The following is a 25,982-nucleotide window of genomic DNA, read 5'->3' as shown; positions in this document are numbered from 1 at the left end:
GGGAGGAGCTTCAAGATGGCGGAAGGGTAAGACGCGGAGATCACCTTCCTCCCCACAAATACATCAGAAATACATCTACACGTGGAACAACTCCTACAGAACACGTACTGAACGCTGGCAGCAGACCTCAGACCTCCCAAAGGGCAAGAAACTCCCCACGTACCTGGGTAGGGCAAAAGAAAAAAGAAAAAACAGAGACAAAAGAATAGGGACGTGACCTGCACCAGTGGGAGGAAGCTGTGAAGGAGGAAAGGTTTCCACACACTAGGAAGCCCCTTCGCGGGCGGAGACTGCGGGTGGCAGAGGGGGAAGCTTCGGAGCCGCGGAGGAGAGCACAGCAACAGGGGTGCGGAGGGCAAAGTGGGGAGATTCCCGCACAGTGGGTCAGGGCCGACCAGCACTCAACAGCCCGAGAGGCTTGTCTGTTCCCCCGCCAGGCCGGGCGGGGGCTGGGAGCTGAGGCTCGGGCTTCGGTCAGATGTTAGGGAGAGGACTGGGGTTGGCGGCATGAACACAGCCTGCAGGGGCTTAGTGCACCACGGCTAGCCGGGAGGGAGTCCGGGAAAAAGTCTGGAGCTGCCGAAGAGGCAAGAGACCATTGTTTCGGGGTGTGCAAGGAGAGGGTATTAAGAGCACCGCTTAAAGGGCCTCCAGAGATGGGCGCGAGCCGTGGTTAACAGCACGGACCCCAGAGACGGGCATGAGACGCTAAGGCTGCTGCTGCCGCCACCAAGAAGCCTGTGTGCGAGCACAGGTCACTCTCCACACCCCCCTTCCAGGGAGCCTGTGCAGCCCACCACTGCCAGGGTCCCGGGATCCAGGAACAACTTCCCGGGAGAACGCACGGCGCGCCTCAGGCTGGTGCAACGTCATGCCGGCCTCTGCCGCCACAGGCTCGCCCCGCATCCGCACCCCTCCCTCACCCCGTCCTGAGTGAGCCAGAGCCCCCGAATCAGCTGCTCCTTTAACCCCGTCCTGTCTGAGAGAAGAACAGATGCCCTCAGGCGACCTACACGGAGAGGCAGGTCCAAATCCAAAGCTGAGCCCCGGGAGCTGTGCGAACAAAGAAGGGAAAGGGAAATCTCTCCCAGCAGCCTCAGAAGCAGCGGATTACATCTCCACAGTCAACTTGATGTACCCTGCATCTGTGGAATACCTGAATAAACAACGAATCACCCCAAATTGAGGAGGTGGACTTTGGGAGCAACGATACATATATATTTTTTTCCCCTTTTCTCTTTTTGTGAGTGTGTATGTGTATGCTTCTGGGTGTGATTTTGTCTGTATAGCTTTGCTTTTGCCATTTGTCCTAGGGTTCTGTCTGTCCCTTTTTTTTTTTTTTTTTACTTTAAAAAATTTTTCTCTTAATAATTATTTTTTATTTTAATAACTTTTCTTTTCTTTTCTTTTATCTTCTTCTTTCTTTTTTTCTGTTTTTGCTCCCTTTTATTCTGATCTGTGTGGAGGACAGGCTCTTGGTGCTCCAGCCAGGCGTCAGGGCTGTGCCACTGAGGTGGGAGAGTCAAGTTCAGCACACAGGTCCACAAGAGACCTCCCAGCTCCACATAATATGAAACGGCAAAAATCTCCCAGAGATCTCCATATGAACGCCAAGACCCAGCTGCACTCAACGACCAGGAAGCTACAGTGCTGGACACCCTATGCCAAACAACTAGCAAGACAGGAACACAACCCCATCCATTAGCACAGAGGCTGCCTAAAATCATAGTAAGGCCACAGACATCCCAAAACACACCACCAGACGTGGACCCGCCCAACAGAAAGACAAGATCCAGCTTCATCCACGAGAACACAGGCACTAGTCTCCTCCACCAGGAAGCTTACACAACCCACTGAACCAACCTTAGCCACTGGGGACAGACACCAAAACAATGGGAACTATGAACCTGCAGCCTGTAAAAAGGAGACCCCAAACACAGTAGGTTAAGCAAAATGAGAACACAGAGAAACACACCACAGATGAAAGAGCAAGATAAAAACCCACCAGACCTAACAAATGAAGAGGAAATAGGCAGTCTTTCTGAAACAGAATTCAGAATAATGATAGTAAAGACGATCCAAAATCCTGGAAACAGAATGGAGAAAATACAAGAAATGTTTAACAAGGACCTAGAAGAACTAAAGAGCAAACAAACAGTGATGAACAACACAATAAATGAAATTAAAAATTCTCTAGAAGGGATCAATAGCAGAATAATTGAGGCAGAAGAACGGATAAGGGACCTGGAAGATAAAATAGTGGAAATAACTACTGCAGAGCAGAATAAAGAAAAAAGAAGGAAAAGAATTGAGGACAGTATCAGAGACCTCTGGGACAACATTAAATGCACCAACATTTGAATTATAAGGGTCCCAGAAGAAGAAGAGAAAAAGAAAGGGACTGAGAAAATATTTGAAGAGATTATACTTGAAAACTTCCCTAATATCGGACAGGAAATAGTTAATCAAGTCCAGGAAGCACAGAGTGTCCGATACAGGATAAATCCAAGGAGAAACATGCCAAGACACTTATTAATCAAACTATGAGGGTTTCCCTGGTGGCGCAGTGGTTGAGAGTCCACCTGCCGATGCAGGGGACACAGGTTCGTGCCCTGGTCCGGGAAGATCCCACATGCCACGGAGTGGCTGGGCCCGTGAGCCATGGCCGCTGAGCCTGCGCGTCCGGAGCCTGTGCTCCGCAACAGGAGAGGCCACAACAGTGAGAGGCCCATGTACCACAAAAAATAAATAAATAAAATCAAACTATCAAAAATTAAATACAAAGAACAGATATTAAAAGCAGCAAGGGAAAAACAATAAATAACACATAAGGAAATCCCCATAAGGTTAATAGCTGATCTTTCAGCAGAAACTCTGCAAGCCAGAAGGGAGTGGCAGGACATATTTAAAGTGATGAAGGAGAAAAACCTACAACCAAGATTACTCTATCCAGCGAGGATCTCATTCAGATTTGACAGAGAAATTAAAATCTTTACAGACAAGCAAAAGCTAAGAGAATTCAGCACCACCAAACCAGCTTTACAACAAATGCTAAAGGAACTTCTCTAGGCAGGAAACACAAGAGAAGGAAAAGACCTACAATAACAAACCCAAAACAATTAAGAAAATGGGAATAGGAACACACATATCGGTAATTACCTTAAATTTAAATTGCTTAAATACTCCAACCAAAAGATATAGACCAGTTGAATGGATACAAAAACAAGACCCATATATATGCTGTCTACAAGAGACCCACTTTAGACCTAGGGACACATACAGACTAAAAGTGAGGGGATGGAAAAAGATATTCCATGCAAATGGAAATCAAAAGAAAGCTGGAGTAACAATTCTCATGTCAGACAAAATAGACTTTATAACAAAGACTATTACAAGAGACAAAGAAAGACACTACATAATGATCAAGGGATCAATCCGAGAAGAAGATATAACAATTGTAAATATTTATGCACCCAACATAGGAGTACCTCAATACCTAAGGCAAATATTAACAGCCATAAAAGGGGAAATCGACAGTAACACAATCATAGTAGGGGACTTTAACACCCTACTTTCACCAATGGACAGATCATACAAAATGAAAAAAATAAGGAAACACAAGCTTTAAATGATACATTAAACAAGATGGACTTAATTGATATTTATAGGACATTCCATCCAAAAACAACAGAATACACATTCTTCTCAAGTGCTCATGGAACATTATCCAGGATAGATCATATCTTGGGTCACAAATCAAGCCCTGGTAAATTTAAGAAAATTGAAATCGTATCAAGTATCTTTCCTGACCACAACGCTATGAGACTAGATACCAATTACAGGAAAAAATCTGTAAGAAATACAAACACATGAAGGCTAAACAACACACTACTTAATAACCAAGAGATCACTGAAGAAATCAAAGAGGAAATAAAAAAATACCTAGAAACAAATGACAATGAAAACACGACAACCCAAAACCTATGGGATGCAGCAAAAGCAGTTCTAAGAGGGAAGTTTATAGCAATACAATCCTACCTTAAGAAACAAGAAACATCTCAAATAAACAACCTAACCTTACACCTAAAGCAATTAGAGAAAGAAGAACAAAAAACCCCCAAAGTTAGCAGAAGGAAAGAAACCATAAAGATGAGATCAGAAATAAATGAAAAAGAAATTAAGGAAACAACAGCAAAGATCAACAGAACTAAAAGCTGGTTCTTTGAGAAGATAAACAAAATTGATAAACCATTAGCTAGACTTACCAAGAAAAAAAGGGAGAAGACTCAAATCAATACAATTAGAAATGAAAAAGGAGAAGTAACAACTGACACTGAAAAAATACAAAGGATCATGAGAGATTACTACAAGCAACTGTATGCCAATAAAATGGACAACCTGGAAAAAATGTCAAATTCTTAGAAAAGCACAACCTTCTGAGACTGAACCAGGAAGAAATAAAAAATATGAACGGACCAATCACAAGCACTGAAATTGAAACTGTGATTAAAAATCTTCCAACAAACTAAAGCCCAGGACCAGATGGCTTCACAGGTAAATTCTATCAAATATTTAGAGAAGAGCTAACACCTATCCTTCTCAAACTCTTCCAAAATATAGCAGAGGGAGGAACACTCCCAAACTCATTCTACGAGGCCACCATCACTCTGATACCAAAACCAGACAAGGATGTCACAAAGAAAGAAAACTATAGGCCAACATCACTGATGAACAAAAATCCTCAACAAAATACTAGCAAACAGAATCCAACAGCACATGAAAAGGATCACACACCAGGATCAAGTGGGGTATATTCCAGGAATGCAAGGATTCTTCAATATATGCAAATCAATCAACGTGATACACCATATTAACAAACTGAAGGAGAAAAACCATATGATCATCTCAATAGATGCAGAGAAAGCTTTTGACAACATTCAACACCCATTTATGATAAAAATCCTGTAGAAAGTAGGCAAAGAGGGAACTTTCCTCAACATAATAAAGGTCATATATGACAAGCCCACAGCCAACATCGTCCTCAATGGTGAAAAACTGAAACCATTTCCACTAAGATCAGGAACAAGACAACGTTGCCCAATAGTGCTCTCACCACTATTATTCAACATAGTTTTGGAAGTTTTAGCCACAGCAATCAGAGAAGAAAAAGAAATAAATGGAATTCAAATCAGAAAAGAAGAAGTAAAGCTGTCACTGTTTGCAGATGACATGATACTATACATAGAGAATCCTAAAGATGCTACCAGAAAACTGCTAGAGTTAATCAATGAATTTGGTAAAGTAGCAGGATACAAAATTAATGCACAGAAATCTCTTGCATTCCTATACACTAATAGTGAAAAATCTGAAAGTGAAATTAAGAAAACACTCCCATCTACCATTGCAACAAAAAGAATAAAATATCTAGGAATAAACCTACCTAATGAGACAAGACCTGTATGCAAAAAATTATAAGACACTGATGAAAGAAATTAACAATGATACGAAGAGATGGAGAGATATACCATGTTCTTGGATTGGAAGAATCAACATTGTGAAAATGACTCTACTACCCAAAGCAATGTACAGATTCAATGCAATCCCTATCAAACTACCAATGGCATTTTTCACTGAACTAGAACAAAAATTTCACAATTTGTATGGAAACACAAAAGACCCCGAATAGCCAAAGCAATCTTGAGAATGAAAAACGGAGCTGGAGAATCAGGCTCCCTGACTTCAGACTATACTACAAAGCTACAGTAATCAAGACAGTATGGTACTGGCACAAAAACAGAAATATAGATCAATGGAACAGGATAGAAAGCCCAGTGATAAACCCACACACATATGGTCACCTTATCTTTGATAAAGGAGGCAAGAATATACAGTGGAGAAAAGACAGCCTCTTCAATAACTGGAGCTGGGAAAACTGGACAGCTCCATGTAAAAGAATGAAATTAGAACACTCCCTAATACCATACACACAAATAAACTCAAAATGGATTAAAGACCTAAATGTAAGGCCAGATACCATCAAACTCTTAGAGGAAAACATAGGCAGAACACTCTATGACATAAATCTCAGCAAAAACTTTTTTGACCCACCTCCTAGAGAAATGGAAATAAAAACAAAAATAAACAAATGGGACCTAATGAAACTTAAGAGCTTCTGCAAGCAAAGGAAACCATAAACAAGCCAAAAAGAAAACCCTCAGAATGGGAGAAAACATTTGCAAATGAAGCAACTGACAAAGGATTAATCTCCAAAATTTACAAGCAGCTCATGCAGCTTAACATTAAAAAAACAACCTAATCCAAAAATGGGCAGAAGACCTAAACAGACATTTCTCCAAAGTAGATATACAGATTGCCAACAGGTACATGAAAGAATGCTCAACATCATTAATCATTAGAGAAATGCAAATCAAAACTACAATGAAGTATCATCTCACACCGGTCAGAATGGCCATCATCAAAAAATCTAGAAACAATAAATGCTGGAGAGGGTTTGGAGAAAAGGGAACCCTCTTGAACTGCTGGTGGGAATGTAAATTGATCCAGCCACCATGGAGAACAGTATGGACGTTCCTTAAAAAACTAAAAATAGAACTACCATACGACCCAGCAATCCCACTACTGGGCATATACGCTGAGAAAACCATAATTCAAAAAGAGTCATGTAGATGAGGATGATTATAATTTTTGTGACTTTCTGTTTGAATAAAAAAAAAAATCCCACAAGGACTCAGAGGCAAAAAATATACAAATCAATTTTCACTGCAAAGTAAAGGAGCTGTTACAGTGGAGGATTACTGGACTGAACATCAATATTATGACATAGTATGAGTGTGTTTCGTATTTGGTAATTGCAATCATTGTTGCTTTTGTTGTGGTCATCCATTTACAATGCTTGGTGCCAATTTATTTATCTCTTGTAAAAATAAAATACAGTGTGTGTATGTGAGTTGTGAGCAAAAAAAAAAAAGAAAGCAGATCCACATGAAAATGAAGTTTAAATGATGACCAAATGGTTTGTTTAAGGTATTAGCCAATTGTGCATTATTTTGTTACTCTCTGTGTGTATTAAAGTATTTGTGTCAAATTAGAAAAAGAAAAAAACCCAAAAACCTAATAGTACTACTATACTATATAAATACATGTTTTATATATTAAATATAATATATATTTAATATAAGTACAAGTATGATATAAATATATAATACACATTTTATAGAAAAAAAAAAAGAGTCATGTACCAAAATGTTCATTGCAGCTCCATATACAAGAGCCAGGACATGGAAGCAACCAAAGTATCCATCAACAGATGAATGGATAAAGAAGATGTGGCACATATATACAATGGAATATTACTCAAGCATAAAAAGGAATGAAACTTGAGTTATTTGTAGTGAGGTGGATGGACCCAGAGACTGTCATACAGAGTGAAGTAAGTCAGAAAGAGAAAAACAAATACCGTATGCTAACACATATATATGGAATCTTAAAAAAAAAAAAAAAATGGTCATGAAGAACCTAGGCATAAGATGGGAATAAAGATGCAGACCTACTAGAGAATGGACTTGAGGATACGGGGAGGGGGAAGGGTAAGCTGTGACAAAGTGAGAGAGTGGCATGGACATATATACACTGCCAAACGTAAAATAGATAGCTAGTAGGAAGCAGCCTCATAGCACAGGGAGATCAGCTCCATGCTTTGTGACCACCTAGAGAGGTGGGATAGGGAGGGTGGGAGGGAGGGAGATGCAAGAGGGAAGAGATATGCGGACATATGTATATGTATAACTGATTCACTTTCTTATAAAGCAGAAACTAACACATCATTGTAAAGCAATTATATTCCAATAAAGATGTAAAAAAAAAAAAAGACAGACATGAAAACAGAGTAAGTGATGCTTTGGCTTCATAGAGATGAGTAAACAGTTAACAGTTATTTTGGGATATGACCATATGGGCCCCTCCTTTTGTCCAAAAAATGATTCAAAGGTATCACAATCATCACTACAATGAGGTGATAGGAGCGCCGAGAGGGAAGAAGAAAAATGTGAGAGACATTTAAGAAACACAGGGGTCTAATGTTTAGAAAACACATCTGCTGTCCTCTGAACAGCTAAGTCAGTGAGCACTGTCACAGGACACCTAGTGACCCAAATTTCTCTGAAAAGATTGCATGTCTTGATAGTGAAATCTCTGCTGCAGGATGTACTAGGTCAGGTTTTTGTTTTCTTTTTCATTACAGAAGTTTCCATCACTTCAAGATTACAGAGTAAATACAAACTACTCGAATCGTCTTCAGTCTAAAGATGCAAGTGACTCGAATCACGCTAAGGGCCTTTCAGGTAACTGAAAATAATAACTTCTAAATATCCAGTGACAAATTCCTGGCCACACCGAAGAGTACAAACTCAACTATTTTAAGTAGGCCCAGGCCCCCGACAAAAGGGGAAAGGAGGACACAGGGTGGCCTTAGCCATCTGTTAAATTAATAATCCTTGAATTTGTGACACATAACAATGGAAGATATCATGCGTCCTAGTGTTAAGGATATTTTAAGGGGAGATTCTTGGCCACGGTGAATTTCAAGCACCTTAGTTGATTTGAGAAAATATTTGTTGAGTGGTGAGCCCTTCCATAGAGAATGCCTATATATTTAAAGCATATGAAATGTCATTTTTACTTACCCTACTGTCTCTATATATATCGAATACAACTGCAAAGGAGAAAAAATCTGAAGTTAGTAACGAACTTCTATTTTCATGATCTACACCTCCTTTTGAAAATTAAAATGCGTTTTATTATTAGTTACTCAAAGGACTTCCTGCTTCTACATCTCAAAACTTCAAACATAAAAAGGCATCCTGCAATGTTTTACTTATATAATTTTGTTTTCCTTTTCTCTATCCTCAGCCGTAATCCCTTACGTTTAAAAATTCAAACCAAACACCAACATCGTCTCAACCAGTTTACAATTAGAGACAGGTTATCTATATCAGAGAAAGGAGCATCAATCACTAACTGCTTGATGGGGAATAAAATGGGTAAAATCTGCAATAGAAAAGCACACTATCTAGCCATGCTTAGGGCATGATTCATCTTTTTTAAAAGTCAAACCTGCCACAGACCCCAGGCTTGGCAAGTAGAAAAACAGAAACCATAGCAGATAATAATTTGACAATGCATGAAAATTGTCTCATACACAATACTTTCAATACTTACTTTCAACTCTTAAAAACAACTCACAAATATTTACTTTGTAACTGGTGCTATCTGATCATTCAAATAAAAATCTAGAAAGGTAGATCAGTCAACTAGCTAATTTAGTCCTAATAACAGAAGCATGTGGTTCTCTGTAGATAGACCCTTTGGAATGTATAATAAAATACCTCAAATGACAGGAGAGAGAACCATCTCAGTATTAAACAGGGACTCTGGTTAAATAACGTAAAATTAACATGCAAACCCATCAGCCATAGTATCATATAATAAAATGCTTAAAATACAGTATTTTGAATCCAGTTTTAAAATATGTACCACCGTGAAATAAGGTTCAGTAACATTATGCATTTCATTTCACTGGGCCAATAAAAAATACTCACAGTCTTCATCTAAGAATTTATACTGTATGTGTTTCTTGAAAAAGTCTTGTATGCATCTGCAAATCTCTTCCTTTTGTTTAGAAATATGATCATAATATTGTGTGTAGTCCCTTTGAGAAATACCTGACAAGAAAATATTTTATATTTCATTATTACACAATATTCTTTTCAAAAACACCAATATGTGATTTAAACCTCTTTTTGAGGAAACCATTAAAGTAGATCGAATGAATATGGCATCATACGTTAGTCAGCATTTTATATAGATATAAAGCTTATCAGTTGTAAAGGTTCAAATGGCTAGGTGAACCCTACAATTCCATATTGCCATGCATTCTTACTTTAGAAACAGTAGTTATTTTTATTTAGTACAATGGGAAGAATTCAAAGTCATAAAAATGTTTCTTATGTAAAAAATGAAAGAAGCAATTTTAAACCTACCCACATAGTCAACTGCTGCTTCTTTGATTTTTCCAATGAACTGTCTAAAAATTCGCATTCTTTTCCACTTTCTTTGGGAAAATGTAAAATACCCCTCACCATACGTCTTCCATAATCATGCTGTACTTCACGGTCTATTTTCCTTGTTCATACATGCTATCCTGCCTTCACAAGCCTGATGTTTCAAGCCATGGAAAAGTAAACATTCCTTTCTTCAGAGTGACTTGCTGACATTATTCCAAAAACACTAAAGGGAGTATTGTAAGAACTCCTTTAATCTGCTCTAGACCTAAGAAAAAGTTCTCTGCTCTGAAAGAAGGGCTTCCAACCAATTTCTTAATCACATGCCAACATGACTCCCTTCTTTAACTGTACTTAATACTGCAGTGTGTCTTTCAGAGATATATAACAATATTATACAATAAATTCAAACAACCCCAGTGTATTTCAGGTAAGTTAAATGTCAACATCACATTCAATAAATAAATAGTGTTGATCTGACTCTGTTCAAATCACACTTTTCTTGGTTGAAAATCAATTCTACCTCATGGAAAATGTGCTTAGACAAAATAAGAGCAAATTATCTACAATATTTAGCTTGAATAAATCATAGCAGACAAAATAATAACCTCAGAGGAAAGAAAATGGGTGGCTTTTAAAGCAATGTACTTCTTTGCATATTTTCTCTTGCTAGAATAATAAACAGTGCTTCAATAATAGAAATAAATGTTCAAAAACTGGGCTTTTTACGCTGCTTAAAATAAGCAGTGTATTGCTAGTAATACCTAGGAAAGCCCCAGAGAGAAAGCAGGTAGTATTACACATATCCTGAGAACAGTACAGGCCACCACTTTCATCTCTGGAATCCAGATTGACGTGATTCATCAACAAGACTATTTTCTGTGGAAACAGAATCTGGCCTCAGGACCCTTGTCGATACAGCATTCCAGAGAGCCAGTGCCAATTGGTTAGAAGTAGCATCTGAGATAAAAACTGATTGTTACCCTTGTCTTAATTACTAAGTAATTTATTTCCATCAAAAGCTTGTCTTCTTTTAACAGTTACTTTCAAAGGTTTAAAAAAACAAAAAAAAACACAAAAACCTCACCAATAAGCTTATTTTCCTTGACAAAACACCGGAACTCAGCACCAGGAATTAATTCACACCATTTTCGAAGAACAAGCTGTAGACAAAGGAAAAAAGGAACACAACTATGTAACAAGAGAATATTTACTAGTCTAATAAACAATTTTATGTTGAGACTGTATCTTAACAATTGCCATTATCAAGTGTTTTGGTTTTTTTTAAAAAAAAAGGCATCATAAAACACTCCTGACATGATATGTAGGGAACAGAGCTATGATCTATTAGTCTAAGAGAACAGGGGAAATTGTATTAAAACTCTTTATGACAAAATGTGCCTTTGTCATTTATTTACCATTTTGGGAGTTCTGAAATAACATACAACTCAAAGGATGATATAGTCACATCTTATCATCATTGGGCCATAAGTTTCCCTATAATTCATATGTTCTTCACTCCTTTAAGAACATCAAAAAGTAAAATAATTTCCAAGTTATCTACCTTAAGCATCATTCTGTAATACTCTGATAAAATTATTACGGCTTATCACAAAGACTCACCAAAACCCTTTCATGATTTTCCCATTATTTTAAAGTAATACAATTCTACCAATGGCCCAATTCATAAATGGGTTTATTACTATAACATTATTTCATATGTGCAAATTCTCATATTGTTGTAATTTATAAATAGTACAGTTGACAAATGTATGCTTCTGAGTCTGGTTTTAAAATGTTCTTTGGAAAAAACTAGTCTTGTCCTTTTGAAGTATTAATTGTAATCAATGGCAAGAGCCCCCAGCCTCCCGAATCCTGGCATACACCTCTTTGCCCCTCAAGACCTAGGAGATAGGACTTGAATTACTCTAGGCCCCATTCCAGGAATCCCCCCAGTGGGCCCTGTACCTTCCCATGCCACCCAGTTTCTTGTACATAACATTCGAGAGTAAGCCCATACCCCATGTTGTACTAGGATAATCTGACACAAGTCTCTCTTCTAAGGGTGAGCAGCTGGGTCTTATTCATCTTTGCGTTCCCAGCACAGGTATGTAATGCCTAGCAGGTGCCTAGGAAATGTTTGTCAAGTGAAACATGGAATGGTAAATATTTAAGATAAGCAGCCACTAAAAAACATGATATAAAAAAAATTTAGGGCTTCCCTGGTGGCGCAGTGGTTGAGAGTCCGCCTGCCAATGCAGGGGACACGGGTTCGTGCCCCGGTCCAGGAAGATCCCACATGCCGCAGAGTGGCTGGGCCCGTGAGCCATGGCCGCTGAGCCTGCGCGTCCGGAGCCTGTGCTCCGCAATGGAAGAGGCCACAACAGTGAGAGGCCACGTACCGCAAAAAAAAAAAAAAAAAAAAAATTTAATGAACTGTGAAAATGCTCATACTATGTCATAAGTGAAAAGTGGCACATAAAGCATCTTATGGAGAGTGTGTATATGCGCACAGGTGTGCACACACACACACAAACACACACACACACAAATATCTCAAGAAAGGGAAGTTAAAGGTCAAAATGCTAAAAATACTGAGGATATCTGGGTGGTAGGCTCCTCATATTTTCTTGTATTTTTAATAGTAGGTTGCTTTCCTTAAAAAAAAAAACTGTCGTGTTAAAATATGTCTTAGAAATTTGAAGTGTGCTGATTCCAATTTTCACTATTGTGAGCTCTTGGTCAAGCTCTGTATGCGCCACCTTTTTAAAAAGAACCTAATTATTAAATGAAGAATCCCACACTAAAAAATTACACTGTTGTTACCTATTAAAAGTTGATACTGGCAAATATATTTTCTGACAGCTACAGTAATTTTTATGTAAGCAACAAATGAATACGCAATTATTGCAAACTGACATTAAGTTTTCGGAAAATTTGCATTATCTATTGAAATAACGTTTTGGACAGGTAATACAAACACTGTACTTGATTTTTTAAAAAAGGTAAAAGGTGAGTCTTCCCCCCGAACAGTGTCTCTGTCCTCCTCCTCACAGGTAACCAGTGCTGACAATTTCTCATACATCTTTCCAGAAGTATTCTATGAATACATGAGCACATAGTAGGTATCTTTTTAAATACACACAGACGCAAGCACATGATACCTAGGATTTTGCTTGCCACTTCTTTCATTTTAATTACTTACACTTTCCTGGGCTTTTAAAACTGGGTTTTAAACCCTATGCACTAACATGATGATGGCATATTCCCCAAAAAGCAATAAAAGAGCAAACTGCTGGTGAAATCAATCTCGGGGACAGATGATGACATTACAACAAAGATTACGTCGCAGGGCAAGGCTAGGAAAACAATCTTTTTCATTTTTGTGTTTCTAGCACAAAGTAATAAGATATAGCAGGTGCTTGATAGATGTTTGTTCAGTGAAACAATAGATATGAATGTATTACATACACACGATTAATGTTATAAAAAATGTTTAATGACCTGGGAAAATGCTAATGTATTACATACCCCTCACAAACGGTATGTAAAGATCTCAATTACAAGTGCTAAAAGATGTAGGAATTGTTTGGTGGCTTGGTGAAGAGTCAATTACCTGTTCACCGAAGATATGCCACTATATACACTCAACACACTCAGAATTACTTAGTACAGTAAGTCAGTGGACAACTTTTGAAAGCATGTGTATATACAAGTGACTGGAAGCAAACAGATGACGAAGAAATTAAACTAACAACATCCAAGAACACTGCCCACTTCAGGTGTGTGTGTGTGTGTGTGTGTGTGTGTGTGTGCGCGCGCGCGCGCGCGCGCGCGCATTGTGTATACCTTCAAACCAGGAAAACATGGGTTTGCTATTGGGGGACGGGGGAGGGAGTTGCTGTGTTTCAACTCTTATTACTATTTCTAATAAAGTTTTCCACTGTCCTTTTGTTCTTACTTCTATATGTAATCTGTAAAGTGAGAGAACCATAGAAAAAATAAATAAAAATGGTAAAATGGTGGTGACTACTTTTCCTTGTAAATCAGGTTAAAAAGCTTAAACAGGTTAAGCTGGATGGTATGAAGGTGTTTGCTTCATTTCAAAATATGTATAATATTCCACAATATGTACATACTGTGTATATACTGTATGTGTATGTACATAATACATGCATTTTATGTGTATATTTCATAAATTTAAAAATTCAATGGCTCTAGGTTCCCAGAGAAATTAGTCCAAAAATTTGATCCATTTCACTTAAGAATAGAAATTCTCAATATATCTTCATCTAGAATTATCAATTTTATTCAAGATTTAAAAAAAAAGATTCTTACCTCATATTCCATACACGGATCTGGGGAGTCATCAGTACAATGAATAAATCTTTGAGGGAAAGAAAGGCAATTGAATCTTTATTTTATGGTTGTCAGTTTATGCATACACATTACTTATATTTACTTATATTTAAAGTGGGAGTAAGGTTTTACTAAAAGCATCCAGAAACAGGAGACTAATTCAAATTCAATGAACATTTATTAAGCACCATTCAGTGTCAGGCGTTAGCCTAGGCACCCTGAAATGTTATTTGTTATTTCATTTGTCCTCAAAACAACCATATGAGCTACTATAATCTCCATCTTTCTGTTAAAAAAAAAAGGGCTAAAACTAAGGAAAGAGCACATTTAGTGACCAAGCCAGGAGTATAACGCAAACCCACTCTAGATTCCAAATGAGGGTGAGATGGCACTGTTGTTTTATAATTCTCACTGTGCTCTTCATGGCTGAACCAGAAGTCTAGTTCTCTGCTGACATTAACTCTGCCACCTAAAGCCACAAAAAGTTCATCTAATCCTTCTCCCACATCCCATTTAAAAATAGCTGACAGAAGAATTATTCATTCCTCCATTAAATATATTCCTTCCTCCTCTAAAAATCCCCAGTTTCATGGACAATTTTTCACATCCTTTATTAAACACCCACCTATGCCAAGGGCTGGCGAGGCACTGGAACACCAAAATGACTAAGAGTCCCTTGTCCTTTAGTCTGGTGAGGAAAGCCTAACAAGTACCCAAAGAATTTCAAAACACTGAAAATAAAAACACTGTGACGGCACAAAGGAAACACTGATTAGCTCTTCATGTTTGGGGGGAGGGGCTTCATCTGACATGAAGAGAAGGGTCTGCGTTTGAGGCAAAGGGAGAGAAGTGAGAACTATGCACAGGACCGTCAGTACTGATGGGTGTGGAGGGAAGAACTGCCAAAAGATGTGGCTGGAGAGAAATTTTGGACAAGAAGGACTATCCAGATCATGAAGGGTCTTGCTTGCCTACGCAGAGAGGTTGTGGTTTATTATACAGACAATGGGGGGCTAAAAACGTTTCTAAACATGTGAGGGAGATCATTGCACTTAGGCTTTAGAAATATCACAGGTGCCAACGGTGCTGGAGAGCCTGGGGGAATGGGTGGCAGGTTGGGAGGCTGAGAGCCCAGTTGGAAGGCTCATTGCAACAGCCCCAGGGAGAGATGAGGGGCCAACTAATGCGAAGGCAGAGGAGAGGGAGAGGAGAAGCTCTATACAAAGATATTTAGGAGACGAAGTCAGGGCTACTTGGTGCCTGATTGAAAGCACAGGATGAGGGAGAAAGAGGCCAGATGACTGGGGTGGCTGCTTGATGACTCGCTGGATAATGAGGCAAATACCATTCACTAAGAAGGAAGAGCAGGTGATGTGGATGAGGAAAACATGGGAGCTAACTACGTTTGGGTGGGTAGTGCTGGAGAAGTCCTGGGAGAACCACAGAGAATGTCTAGTAAGCAACTGGAACAAGGAAACTCAAGAGTGGATGGAGGTGAAAATAATTATCTGAAGTAATCGTCCTACTGGTATAAGAGCTAAGGTCAAGGATGGAGACGGAAGTGATCAGTCAGCTCATTCAGATAGAAACCTAGGGAATACCAACAATTCAAGAAGCAAAACAGGTGGTCAAGAGACATTTTCATGAAAAAAATACACAAGCAAAACAAAAAATAGTTTTAAAGACGTCTTAAGCAATTTACAAGTAGAATTAAATTTGAAAAGCTTTTAAATTTCCCCGAATGTTTGATTAGGTTGGAATTCTCTGCAATCATTTATGATTTATACTACAAACAATAACAAGACAAATAAGGTGGTTGGCTAAAATCCTCAGAAAATAAGAACTTTTATTGCCACTAACAGTCGGGCACTGAATGACAAAGAAAGATACACACAGGGAGCTTTGTTAAAAGGCAATGGGCTTTCTCCGTATTAGTGAACAGGCACCAAGTGAAGCATGTACATCTGCTATCTCATTTCATCCTTGCAATAATCCCTGAGAAAGTGCTATTATTATTATCCACATTCATCACACAAGGAAACCAAGGCTCCGAAAGGTGAGAAATGAAGTCAGTGGTGGGAGGGCACTAAACCACGTGTGGAACTGCTCCTCTCAGAGGTGGAGGTTCTAGAGCTGTTTGTTATTGCTCTCAGATTTCAGAGAAACCACAAATACCAAATGGATTCAGAGAAATACATATGTCCTGGATCATCTACTTTAATAGCTCTACATAATATATTCTTCATTATTCTATCTTTTTTCAGTTTTTAAAAAATTAATTTATTTTTGACTGTGTTGGGTCTTCGTTGATGCACACGGGCTTTTCTCTAGTTGCGGCAAGAAGGGGCTACTCTTTGCTGCATTGCGCGGGCTTCTCATTGCGGTGGCTTCTCTTGTTGCGGAACATGGGCTCTAGGTGTGCAGGCTTCAGTAGTTGTGGCATGTGAGCTCAGTAGTTGTGGCTCGCGGGCTCTAGAGCGCAGGCTCAGTAGTTGTAGCGCATGGGCTTAGTTGCTCCGCGGCATGTGGGATCTTCCTGGACCAGGGCTCAAACCCATGTCCCCTGCATTGGCTGGCGGATTCTTAACCACTGCGCCACCAGGGAAGTCCTATTCTTCTTTATTGTAAAAGAGTCCCTCACCTTTTTTTTTCCGGTTTAACAGCCTAAATATTTTAATTAGCAAAAAACACTAATTCATTTATGAATTCTATTATAAAAATTCATTTTATCCTTAAAACATTTTCCCTCAACTCCTTTCTAAATTCTAAATGAAAAGATGAAAAGTGTGACAAAAATCCAGACAGTGTTATGAGGAATAAAAAATTGTGTGGTAAAAGAATTTTTCACAAGCGAGAAAAGCGTTCACAATACAGTATACTTTTAAATAATAAAAAAGGTCACAAAACTACACAGTACAACCTCATATTTTAAAACATACATGAGGAAACATAATACAATGTTAACTATTGGAATGTTCACAATGATTCTTTCCCAGCAGTGATTGTTCATTTCTTCTGCTGCTTTTCTGTAGTATTTCTAACATTGTTTATCACATTAAATATATATTACTTTAACTTTTAATTTTGAGGAATTAAAAAACACATAAAAGTACAAAATGGGGACTTCCCTGGTGGCGCAGTGGTTAAGAATCCACCTGCCAATGCAGGGGACATGGGTTTGAGCCCTGGTCCAGGAAGATCCCACATGCCGCGGAGCAACTAAGCCAATGCGCCACAACTACTGAGCCTGTGCTCTAGAGCCCGCGAGCCACAACTACTGAAGCCCGCACGCCTAGAGCCCGTGCTCTGCAACAAGAGAAGCCACCCCAATGAGAAGCCCACGCACCGCAACAAAGAGTAGCCCCCGCTCGCCGCAACTCGCCCACATGCAGCAACAAAGACTCAACGCAGCCAAAAAAAAAAAAGGACAAAGTGTACATATAGCGCTTTTATAATAAGAAACCAAGTTTACTTTAAAAGTTAATATTTTACATTTTGCAGTGTATACAAAATATCAAATTATGTTGTATACCTGAAACTAATATATACTGTTAGGCCAATTATACAATTTTTTAAAAAGTTAGGACTTCCCTGGTGGTGGAGTGATTCAGAATCCACCTGTCAAGGCAGGGGGACACAGGTTCGAGCCCTGGTCCGGGAAGATCCTACATGCCACGGAACAACTAAGCCCGTGCGTCACAACTACTGAGCCTGCGCTCTAGAGCCCGCGAGCCACAACTACTGAAGCCCACACGCCTAGAGCCCGTGCTCCGCAACAAGAGAAGCCACGCCAATGAGAAGCCCGCGCACCGCAACAAAGAGTAGCCCCCGCTCGCCACAACGAGAGAAAGCCCGCAACGAAGACCCAACACAGCCAAAAATAAATTAAAAAAAAAAAGTTAATATTTTAGCTTTCAATTAACCAGTAATTCTTATCATGATAAAACTGAACTGCCTATCGTTTTTTTTTTAATTTAAATGTATCTAAAATATACAAGGGAGGGCTTCCCTGGTGGCGCAGTGGTTAAGAATCTGCCTGCCAATGCAGGGGACTCGGGTTCGAGCTCTGGTCCGGGAAGATCCCACATGCTGCGGAGCAACTAAGTCCGTGTGCCACAACTACTGAGCTACTGAGCCTGTGCTCTAGAGCCTGCATGCCACAACTACTGAGCCCCTTGCCACAACTACTGAAGCCTGCACACCTAGAGCCCATGCTCCGCAAGAAGAGAAGCCACCGCAATGAGAAGCCTGAACACTGTAACAAAGAGTAGCCCCAGCTCACCACAAGCAGAGAAAAGCCCGTGCCCAGCAACGAAGACCCAATGCAGCCAAAAACAAAATAAAATAAATTAAATTAAAAAAAAAAAAATATATATATACAAGGGAGATGGGAGGAGAGAAATGACAAAGGAATTCGAATAAACAAACACTTCCAAAACACACGTCTTCATTATCTAAATTTTTTAATGCTTCTATATTCCTACAAATATTGATTTCAACCCTTGGTTAATCCTCATTTGCTACTTTAAAACAGGTATACATTTTAATACACATTTGCATTCTACCATCCCATAACATTATTTTTTAAGTGGTGATAGGTTTAACATGTAATGTTAAAAACCTTGACTAGTTTCAGAAGGTAGACGTGAGAACATATGTGCTACATGAGATTACTGTTCAAGGCTTTTTCTTATTAAGATGATTAATCAGATGGTCAAGTACAGTCTCTGAAAGGAGAGGAAAGTGCAGAGCCACCTAATTAAGACTGAATGTGAAGGTCAACAACATTTTTAGGAGCTCAGCTGAAATACCGCAAAAAACACTGTATGAATATTTAAATTCCATTTATATTCTGGAGGAAGTAGATTTAAAAAGCAAAAATGTGTTAAGATATTTAGAGTATTAACAACACTTGAATGCTTACAAATCCTTATATAAATTACGGTTCAAAAATTCCAGGTTACATCAAGAAAGGAAAAAGAAAGAAATCCTTAAATCAAGGCTTCTTACTACACTGAAAATACTAGTAGAAACAATACTAGCGGAAAATATGAGTATCCTAACAGAAATGATAAAATATCTTCAGTCATATCAAATATAAAAATGTTTGTATTATTCCCTTAACTGACTGAACCAAGAACACAGATGATCCAAACACTTGCATCTGTAATGGAGAAAAAAAGCTGATTCTCTCATTTCCAAAAATAACAGTTTTTAATTGCTAAAAGAAAGCAGGACCTCAGAGAGGTAACAGCAAGTTAAGATCAAGGAAAGCAATTTACAGAGAAAGAATACTGCATTGCTAAGTCTACTTTAGCTTTTGTTTCTATGAACACGTACGTAATTTAAAAGTCATGGTAAGAACTAGTATAAATTCTCAAATCCCAACTCAGCATATAATATAAAATTATAATACGTTATAATTTATGAGCAAAAGCAAGGAATATGTCATAATACCTAACACTTCCCCTGTGTTAACAAACACATTTAAATAACACTTGAAAAATTTGCCTGAATTATGAAATAATATGGAATCATTCGCGATCACCTTGGAATTTGGGCAACTGTTAAGAGAATTCCTCAAGTTATAACCCGAAATTAGTCTAGGTCCAGATTGGTAAGTGTCCCATACAGATGAGAAACAATACAGGCATCTGCATTGTTCTATATCCATCTCCACCCTCCAGGACCCAGGCCCTTCCCAGCAGAGGTAGGACTAGATGAAACAATATTCCTGTTTAGAAACCTGCTGACAGTTTTACTGCTGTTTCTTTCTACAAAATTTGCCTTTGCTCTCTGCTTGTTGTTTTTTTTTTTACATCTTTATTGGAGTATAACTGTTTTAAAATGGTGTGTTAGTTTCTGTTTTATAACAAAGTCAATCAGTTATACATATACATATGTTCCCATATCTCCTCCCTGTTTCTGTTTTATAACAAAGTCAATCAGTTATACATATACATACGTTCCCATATCTCCTCCCTCTTGTGTCTCCCTCCCTCTCACCCTCCCTATCCCACCCATCCAGGTGGTCACAAAGCACCGAGAAAGCCCACGTACAGCAAAGAAGACTCAACGCAGCCAAAAATAAGAAAAACAAAACTTCAAAATAAACACAGGTATTATTGGGACTTCGTTGGTGGTCCACTGGGTAAGACTCTGCACTTGGGGAACTAAGATCCCACATGCCAAGTGGTACGGAAAAAAACAAAAACAAAAAAGACAAAACCCACAAGTGTTATTAAATAATTAATGTCATATAATCTACAACGTGAATTACAAAATAAAAGTATTCTCGGGTTCAATCACGGTAAAGACCGAAAAAAGCAAAAAAACAAATAACCAAAGGTCAACTCTGTTGAAAGCTACTATGAAATTATGCCAGTACATTTTTTTTCTTTTTTTTTTTTTTTTGCGGTACGCGGGCCTCTCACTGCTGTGGCCTCTCCCGTTGCAGAGCACAGGCTCCGGACGCGCAGGCTCAGCGGCCATGGCTCACGGGCCCAGCTGCTCCGCGACATGTGGGATCCTCCCGGACCAGAGCACGAACCCATGTCCCCTGCATTGGCAGGCGGACTCTCAACCACTGTGCCACCAGGGAAGCTTCGCCAGTACATTTTTAATATATTTTGCAGTGAACCAGTTAACAGGAATTTTGGAGACCAATATGTTAGCTACAAAGTTTTAGAAAGAAGAAGAAAAGAAAGAAAGGGGAAAAAAAGATCCTAGCCTAAAACTGTAAGAACTGTGCTGAACTGCCACTGACGACTGACAGGAATGTAATCTTTCTTGTCTTTCTTTTACTTCTACCCAAGCTACTTTCCAAGTCATTCCCTCAACTTAAACCTCAGGTTGCATGTCCTACCAGCCAAATGGTCTTACTATAAATAGGCACATTCATGATGCCCTAAACATGTCTTAAGATGGACATACTCTTTTCTGTGAACTTCTTAACTGTGATCAACACATAGCTTTTATCATGATGTTCCAACTATTTCACACGTTGAAAGAGAACAAAGGCGATACGTTCAATGGTAAGGATGCCCACGTGTGGAACTAGGGGAATGCAGACAATGAGAAAACTATGGATGTAGTATATGCTTTGTTACAAGGAAAGAAGGATACGTGTATCTGATGAGCTGTGCTACATTAAGAAATACACTGAACTAGAAAGAGCTCCATGGAAGTAGAATCCAAGAGACTGCTCTAGTGGAGAACACTGAAGTTAAAGATGAATCCTATTTGTTACGGGTGAGGTGTTAGATTCTGGCATTGGAGGAACAGACTTACAGTGCTACCAACTTAAATTGTGTGAGTTCTCTAGTGCGGGCCAGTCAACGTGGCAGGAATGGGGGAAAGAGAAATCACAGTATTAGTAAACTCGGAGAGTAATAACTACGTGAACTGACTCTAGACAACTTAGGTACCGCCTAAATACACTAAGATCACAATTCGATCATTCCTATCAGAAAAAACATCATCATTAAAGCTTTATAAGGTGGCAGTACACAAAATCACAATGCTTTAAAGTGGCAGACTCTTTACTGCCTAGCTATTTACTAGGGCACATCCTCATTCGTAAGCTTTCCTACAACGTTGGAAGGTTACGGTATTATACCTCATGGAAAACAACTCTTAAGTATATAAGGAAAAAAAATGATGTCAAGGGCAGAAATAAAAAAGAAAAACATGGCCCCGAGGGAATATTTAGCATCAAAGTTCTGGTGCTGAAGATTTTACTGCTCATTAGGATCTAAAATGAGAGTTCAGGTACACAGATTCCATTTTTTACATCTCACTGGTGGTGGAAAAGGAAATCTAAAAAATGATACTGAATTAAGGGTGATTGGGTGAGTTCATTAGAATTTTCATAGAATTCTTCAAAAAGAGAGAAAATATGCTCTCTAAAATTATAACAATCTAACAAGACATTGTAAATCAGCTACACTTCAATAAAAAATACAATAAAATTATAACAATCTAAAGTGAAAAACTGTCACCTAAATAAATGGGCCTTAAAAATCACAAGGAATAGGTTCTGTTACGTCCAACTTAGGTAGAACATTTTACTTCTGAAACTGTTTGCTGCTGAATTTTAGGATTAATAGCCAGTTTTGTGATAATCTTAAGAACAAAACGTATAAAAATTGTGCTGATCATAACTGTGCTTGAATTACTAAGACAAGTAAACTTTCCTGATATCTAGTAACTCTAACTTCCTTAGTCATGAGCCTCTCAGAGAAACAATGGATTAATTCTCTCTCTGCCCTTTCTTCTAAATGCCAATTGAAGGCCAGATATTTTTCTTCTGGCCTTGGCCTACTGAAGTGACACCTAATCAATAACATAACCAGTGAAAGCAGCCTTCTGACTCAACAAGTCTAATTACACAGAAAGTTCATCTGGGCAAATAATTCACTCAGCAAGTATAATGCAGACAGATTATGCTAATGGTGTCAATATTTCAACCTCCACTTTTTAAAGCTTCTTGGGTACAATAACCACTTGACAAACAGAAAGAATAAGAGTACTTACTAGTCCATGTCAAATTACAACTGTGGCAGACAGTACTGGTGGTCTACCCTCTAGCTATTCCCAACCTTTATCCTTGCCAACAAAATTCTGTGACTGTTCGGAGGAGGACAGGTGGACCTGTGGAATCCCAGGGATGCACATGTATATCTAAGTGCACAGCCCTGGAGGCGTGGGCCTGCACCCGCAGCATCAGGGTCACCTGGGAACAGGTTAGAAATTATATTCTTGGGCCCCACTCCCAGCCTAGTGAATCAGAAACTCTGGGGGTGGGGACCAGCAAGCCGTGTTTTACCAAATTCGCCAGGTGACTCTAATCCGAGCTAAAGTTGGAGAGCCTCTGCTCTAAACCAATCATGACGTCTCTGTTCCCTCTGCCAACTACTGGATGAGGCTGAGTAACTGTGACCGTGAGCCTATCAGGAAGTCTCCTGGGAAGCTTCCAGAATACTTTACTTGCTCACAGAGAAGAATGAGAGAAATTAGATGCAACCCCTCATATTTTTGACTAAGATATAGTCATCTTCATGCCATACCTGCAAAATACCAGCCACCTTGTAACCATTAGGTGATAAACCCAAATACCAAGCCAGTAAGCCAAGGATGACAGAGAGAAAGACTGAAAGAACCTGGTCCCTGGTGACCCTGATGAGCTGTGACTTAACCATTATAGATGGAAATAGCCCATCTCCAGACTCCTTGCTAAATAATGTATTTTTAAAAACACTGTGTGTGAACTCTTTTTGGTTGGCCCTCTGTTAACCTGTAATCCTAACTATAACATCTTTGTTTCTCTTGTTGAAGCAAGCTCCCAAAGAGTATAACATAATTTTCATAATATTACATAATTTTATGTACATAATTATATACTATAATATTTTATCTTTTATCACATTCTATAATATTTTACTTTGAAGCATTTAGAAAAGAAGGAATTTATAACTTTATTAAGTGAAAATACAGAGAACATTTAGAATGATGTTACTGAAATTATATTCTGGTTTTGGTTCTATTAACTAGTTGATGGAAACAAATTACTGAACAGATTCAGGCCTCAATTTTCTAACTGACTGAAGAGTCAAATTAAATCACTGATAAGATCCTGTCCAATTTAAAGTATTGTATTCTTAATCTTTAAGGGGTCCAGAAAGGCCTCTGTGACAAAAGTTCATCTTTCATTAAAGACCCAATCAATAGGGATTTTTCTGGAGTAACAAGACTTATCGTTACACAACTGACTACCGACAAAGATTTCCAGAAAAGGTGACTGTGAGTACCACCGGTCTGAAAGGCTGCGAGCTCAGGGCTTGGTGTTTATCCTGCCAACTCCCAATTATTTACATGAGGAGAAAGATGGTATTCTGTGGATAAACACTCCTAATCCAAGGCCTCAAATGTACTTGCTGATTTAACTTCTTCCCCATGCAAAAGTCAAAAAGTACAAAACGCAAAATGACTGACTGGTATTTCTACCCTTCACTGGAATCGGGGCTAAATTCATGTAAGACAAAAAAGGAGAGGTGGGCTAAGAGGAGCCAGCAGGCTGCTAGGGTGCAAAGATGATTTAAAAGCTATCAACCACAGAGAATTAGAAGTGATTTATAATTTTTGGAGAGGAAATGTCCTCATATACTCACTGCAACTAACATCAAAGGTGCATAAAAATCCATATCAAATGAATTAACAGGTACAGAGTATTTTAATGTAATATATTCCAAGGCCTCTTTACAAAAGCATTCAATATCAAAAAGCTCTACAATGGCAAAAAAAAAAAGAGAGGGCCACGACTTCCTCTAATCAGAGGGTGTCTCCCGGAACGAAAATGCTGCTGCATTGTTACTAACGCAAACACCTCATAACACCTGTGCCAACACGACCATAAAAGGCTGACACCTAAATGTCAGAACAACATAAAGCTTTTTCTGTAAGTGAACCAGAAAAACCAATACAGGTAAAGTCCTTTTATAATAAACTAGCGATACAATCACACTCATTTATTATTACTTAACTTCGTTTTCTTAATTTAATACTAAAACCATATGCCCAAGCTGCAGAACCAGATGCAAAAGAGATGATGCACAACTGACTTGTAGGGAATGTATTTTCTTTATGCCAGGCTCCTCTTCGAAAAAGGATTTGAGGCTGAAAGGGGATGAATGAGCAGGGCAAACTGAACTGGATGGATGGGGAAGAAGTGGCGTGCATACATGATGTAGGTATGTATTCACCCGTGTACCTGCTTAGTTTCTGGATTTTTTTGATATGCTTTATTTTAGAGATCAGATAAAAGGATAGTTTAATTGAGATTTCGGATTTAAAATGGGGTAGGATAAGACATCTAGAAGAATAACTGCTGTTTGATGACAGAACAAAAGAAGCATAAAGAGATCGCCTACAGTGCAGCAGTGCAGGTGGGCTGTCTGCCTGCGATGAAGGATTAGTTACAGAGTAACTAGCAGAGGGAAGAAAACATCTAGGAATTTATCCTAAGGAAAAAAAATCAGGAAAGCACGCAAAGATTTAGCTCAAGGATATTCACTGCAGGACTAAGAAGAAGAGAAAAGAGACAAATAAGAAGAGAGAACTAATGAAATAAATGATGCTATAGCTGTCCAGTGGAATACTCTGAAGCAAGTTTAAAATAATGATGTGTTTAATATTTAATGACACATAAAGATGTTTGATATATACTGATTAAGTGCAAAAGCAGCCTCATAAGCAATATGAACTATATGATCCCATTTTTGTTTTAAAAAACTGGAATACAGTTAGAGACAGGTGTATCTATATTATACCTATGCACAGACAGAATCCTGGAAGTATATAAAACCAACTGTGGCGAGATCATGAATGCTTTTACATTTCCTGTTTTTGTTTAGCTATAGTGCCCACTTTTATTTTTCTATGATAAGCATATATTAGCTTTATAATAAGAAAAAAATTACCACTATATTTACTGGGCAGATACACAGAAAGCCCTTGATATTTAGGGATATTCATTATACAGCATTA

The 25,982-nt window shown here is 38.6% G+C and overlaps 1 protein-coding gene across 1 annotated transcript in view; it reads right to left on the bottom strand.

The window, feature by feature from the left end:
* Nucleotides 1-25,982, bottom strand: part of CDC123 (cell division cycle 123) — a 55,451-nt gene that overhangs the window by 9,723 nt on the left and 19,746 nt on the right. The window contains exons 7-10 of the mRNA XM_065871423.1: nucleotides 14,418-14,466; nucleotides 11,167-11,242; nucleotides 9,618-9,740; nucleotides 8,703-8,731 (exon numbers count right to left, since the gene is read on the bottom strand). Of these exons, the coding sequence (XP_065727495.1) occupies nucleotides 8,703-8,731; nucleotides 9,618-9,740; nucleotides 11,167-11,242; nucleotides 14,418-14,466 (277 nt within the window). The remainder of the gene's footprint in view (nucleotides 1-8,702; nucleotides 8,732-9,617; nucleotides 9,741-11,166; nucleotides 11,243-14,417; nucleotides 14,467-25,982) is intronic.

Source organism: Phocoena phocoena, chromosome 2 (genome assembly GCF_963924675.1).
Source record: "Phocoena phocoena chromosome 2, mPhoPho1.1, whole genome shotgun sequence".
In the NCBI taxonomy this organism is placed as follows: Eukaryota; Metazoa; Chordata; class Mammalia; order Artiodactyla; family Phocoenidae; genus Phocoena; species Phocoena phocoena.
The sequence above is the reverse complement of the archived record's forward strand: the minus strand, read 5'-3'. Positions and strand labels throughout refer to the sequence as shown.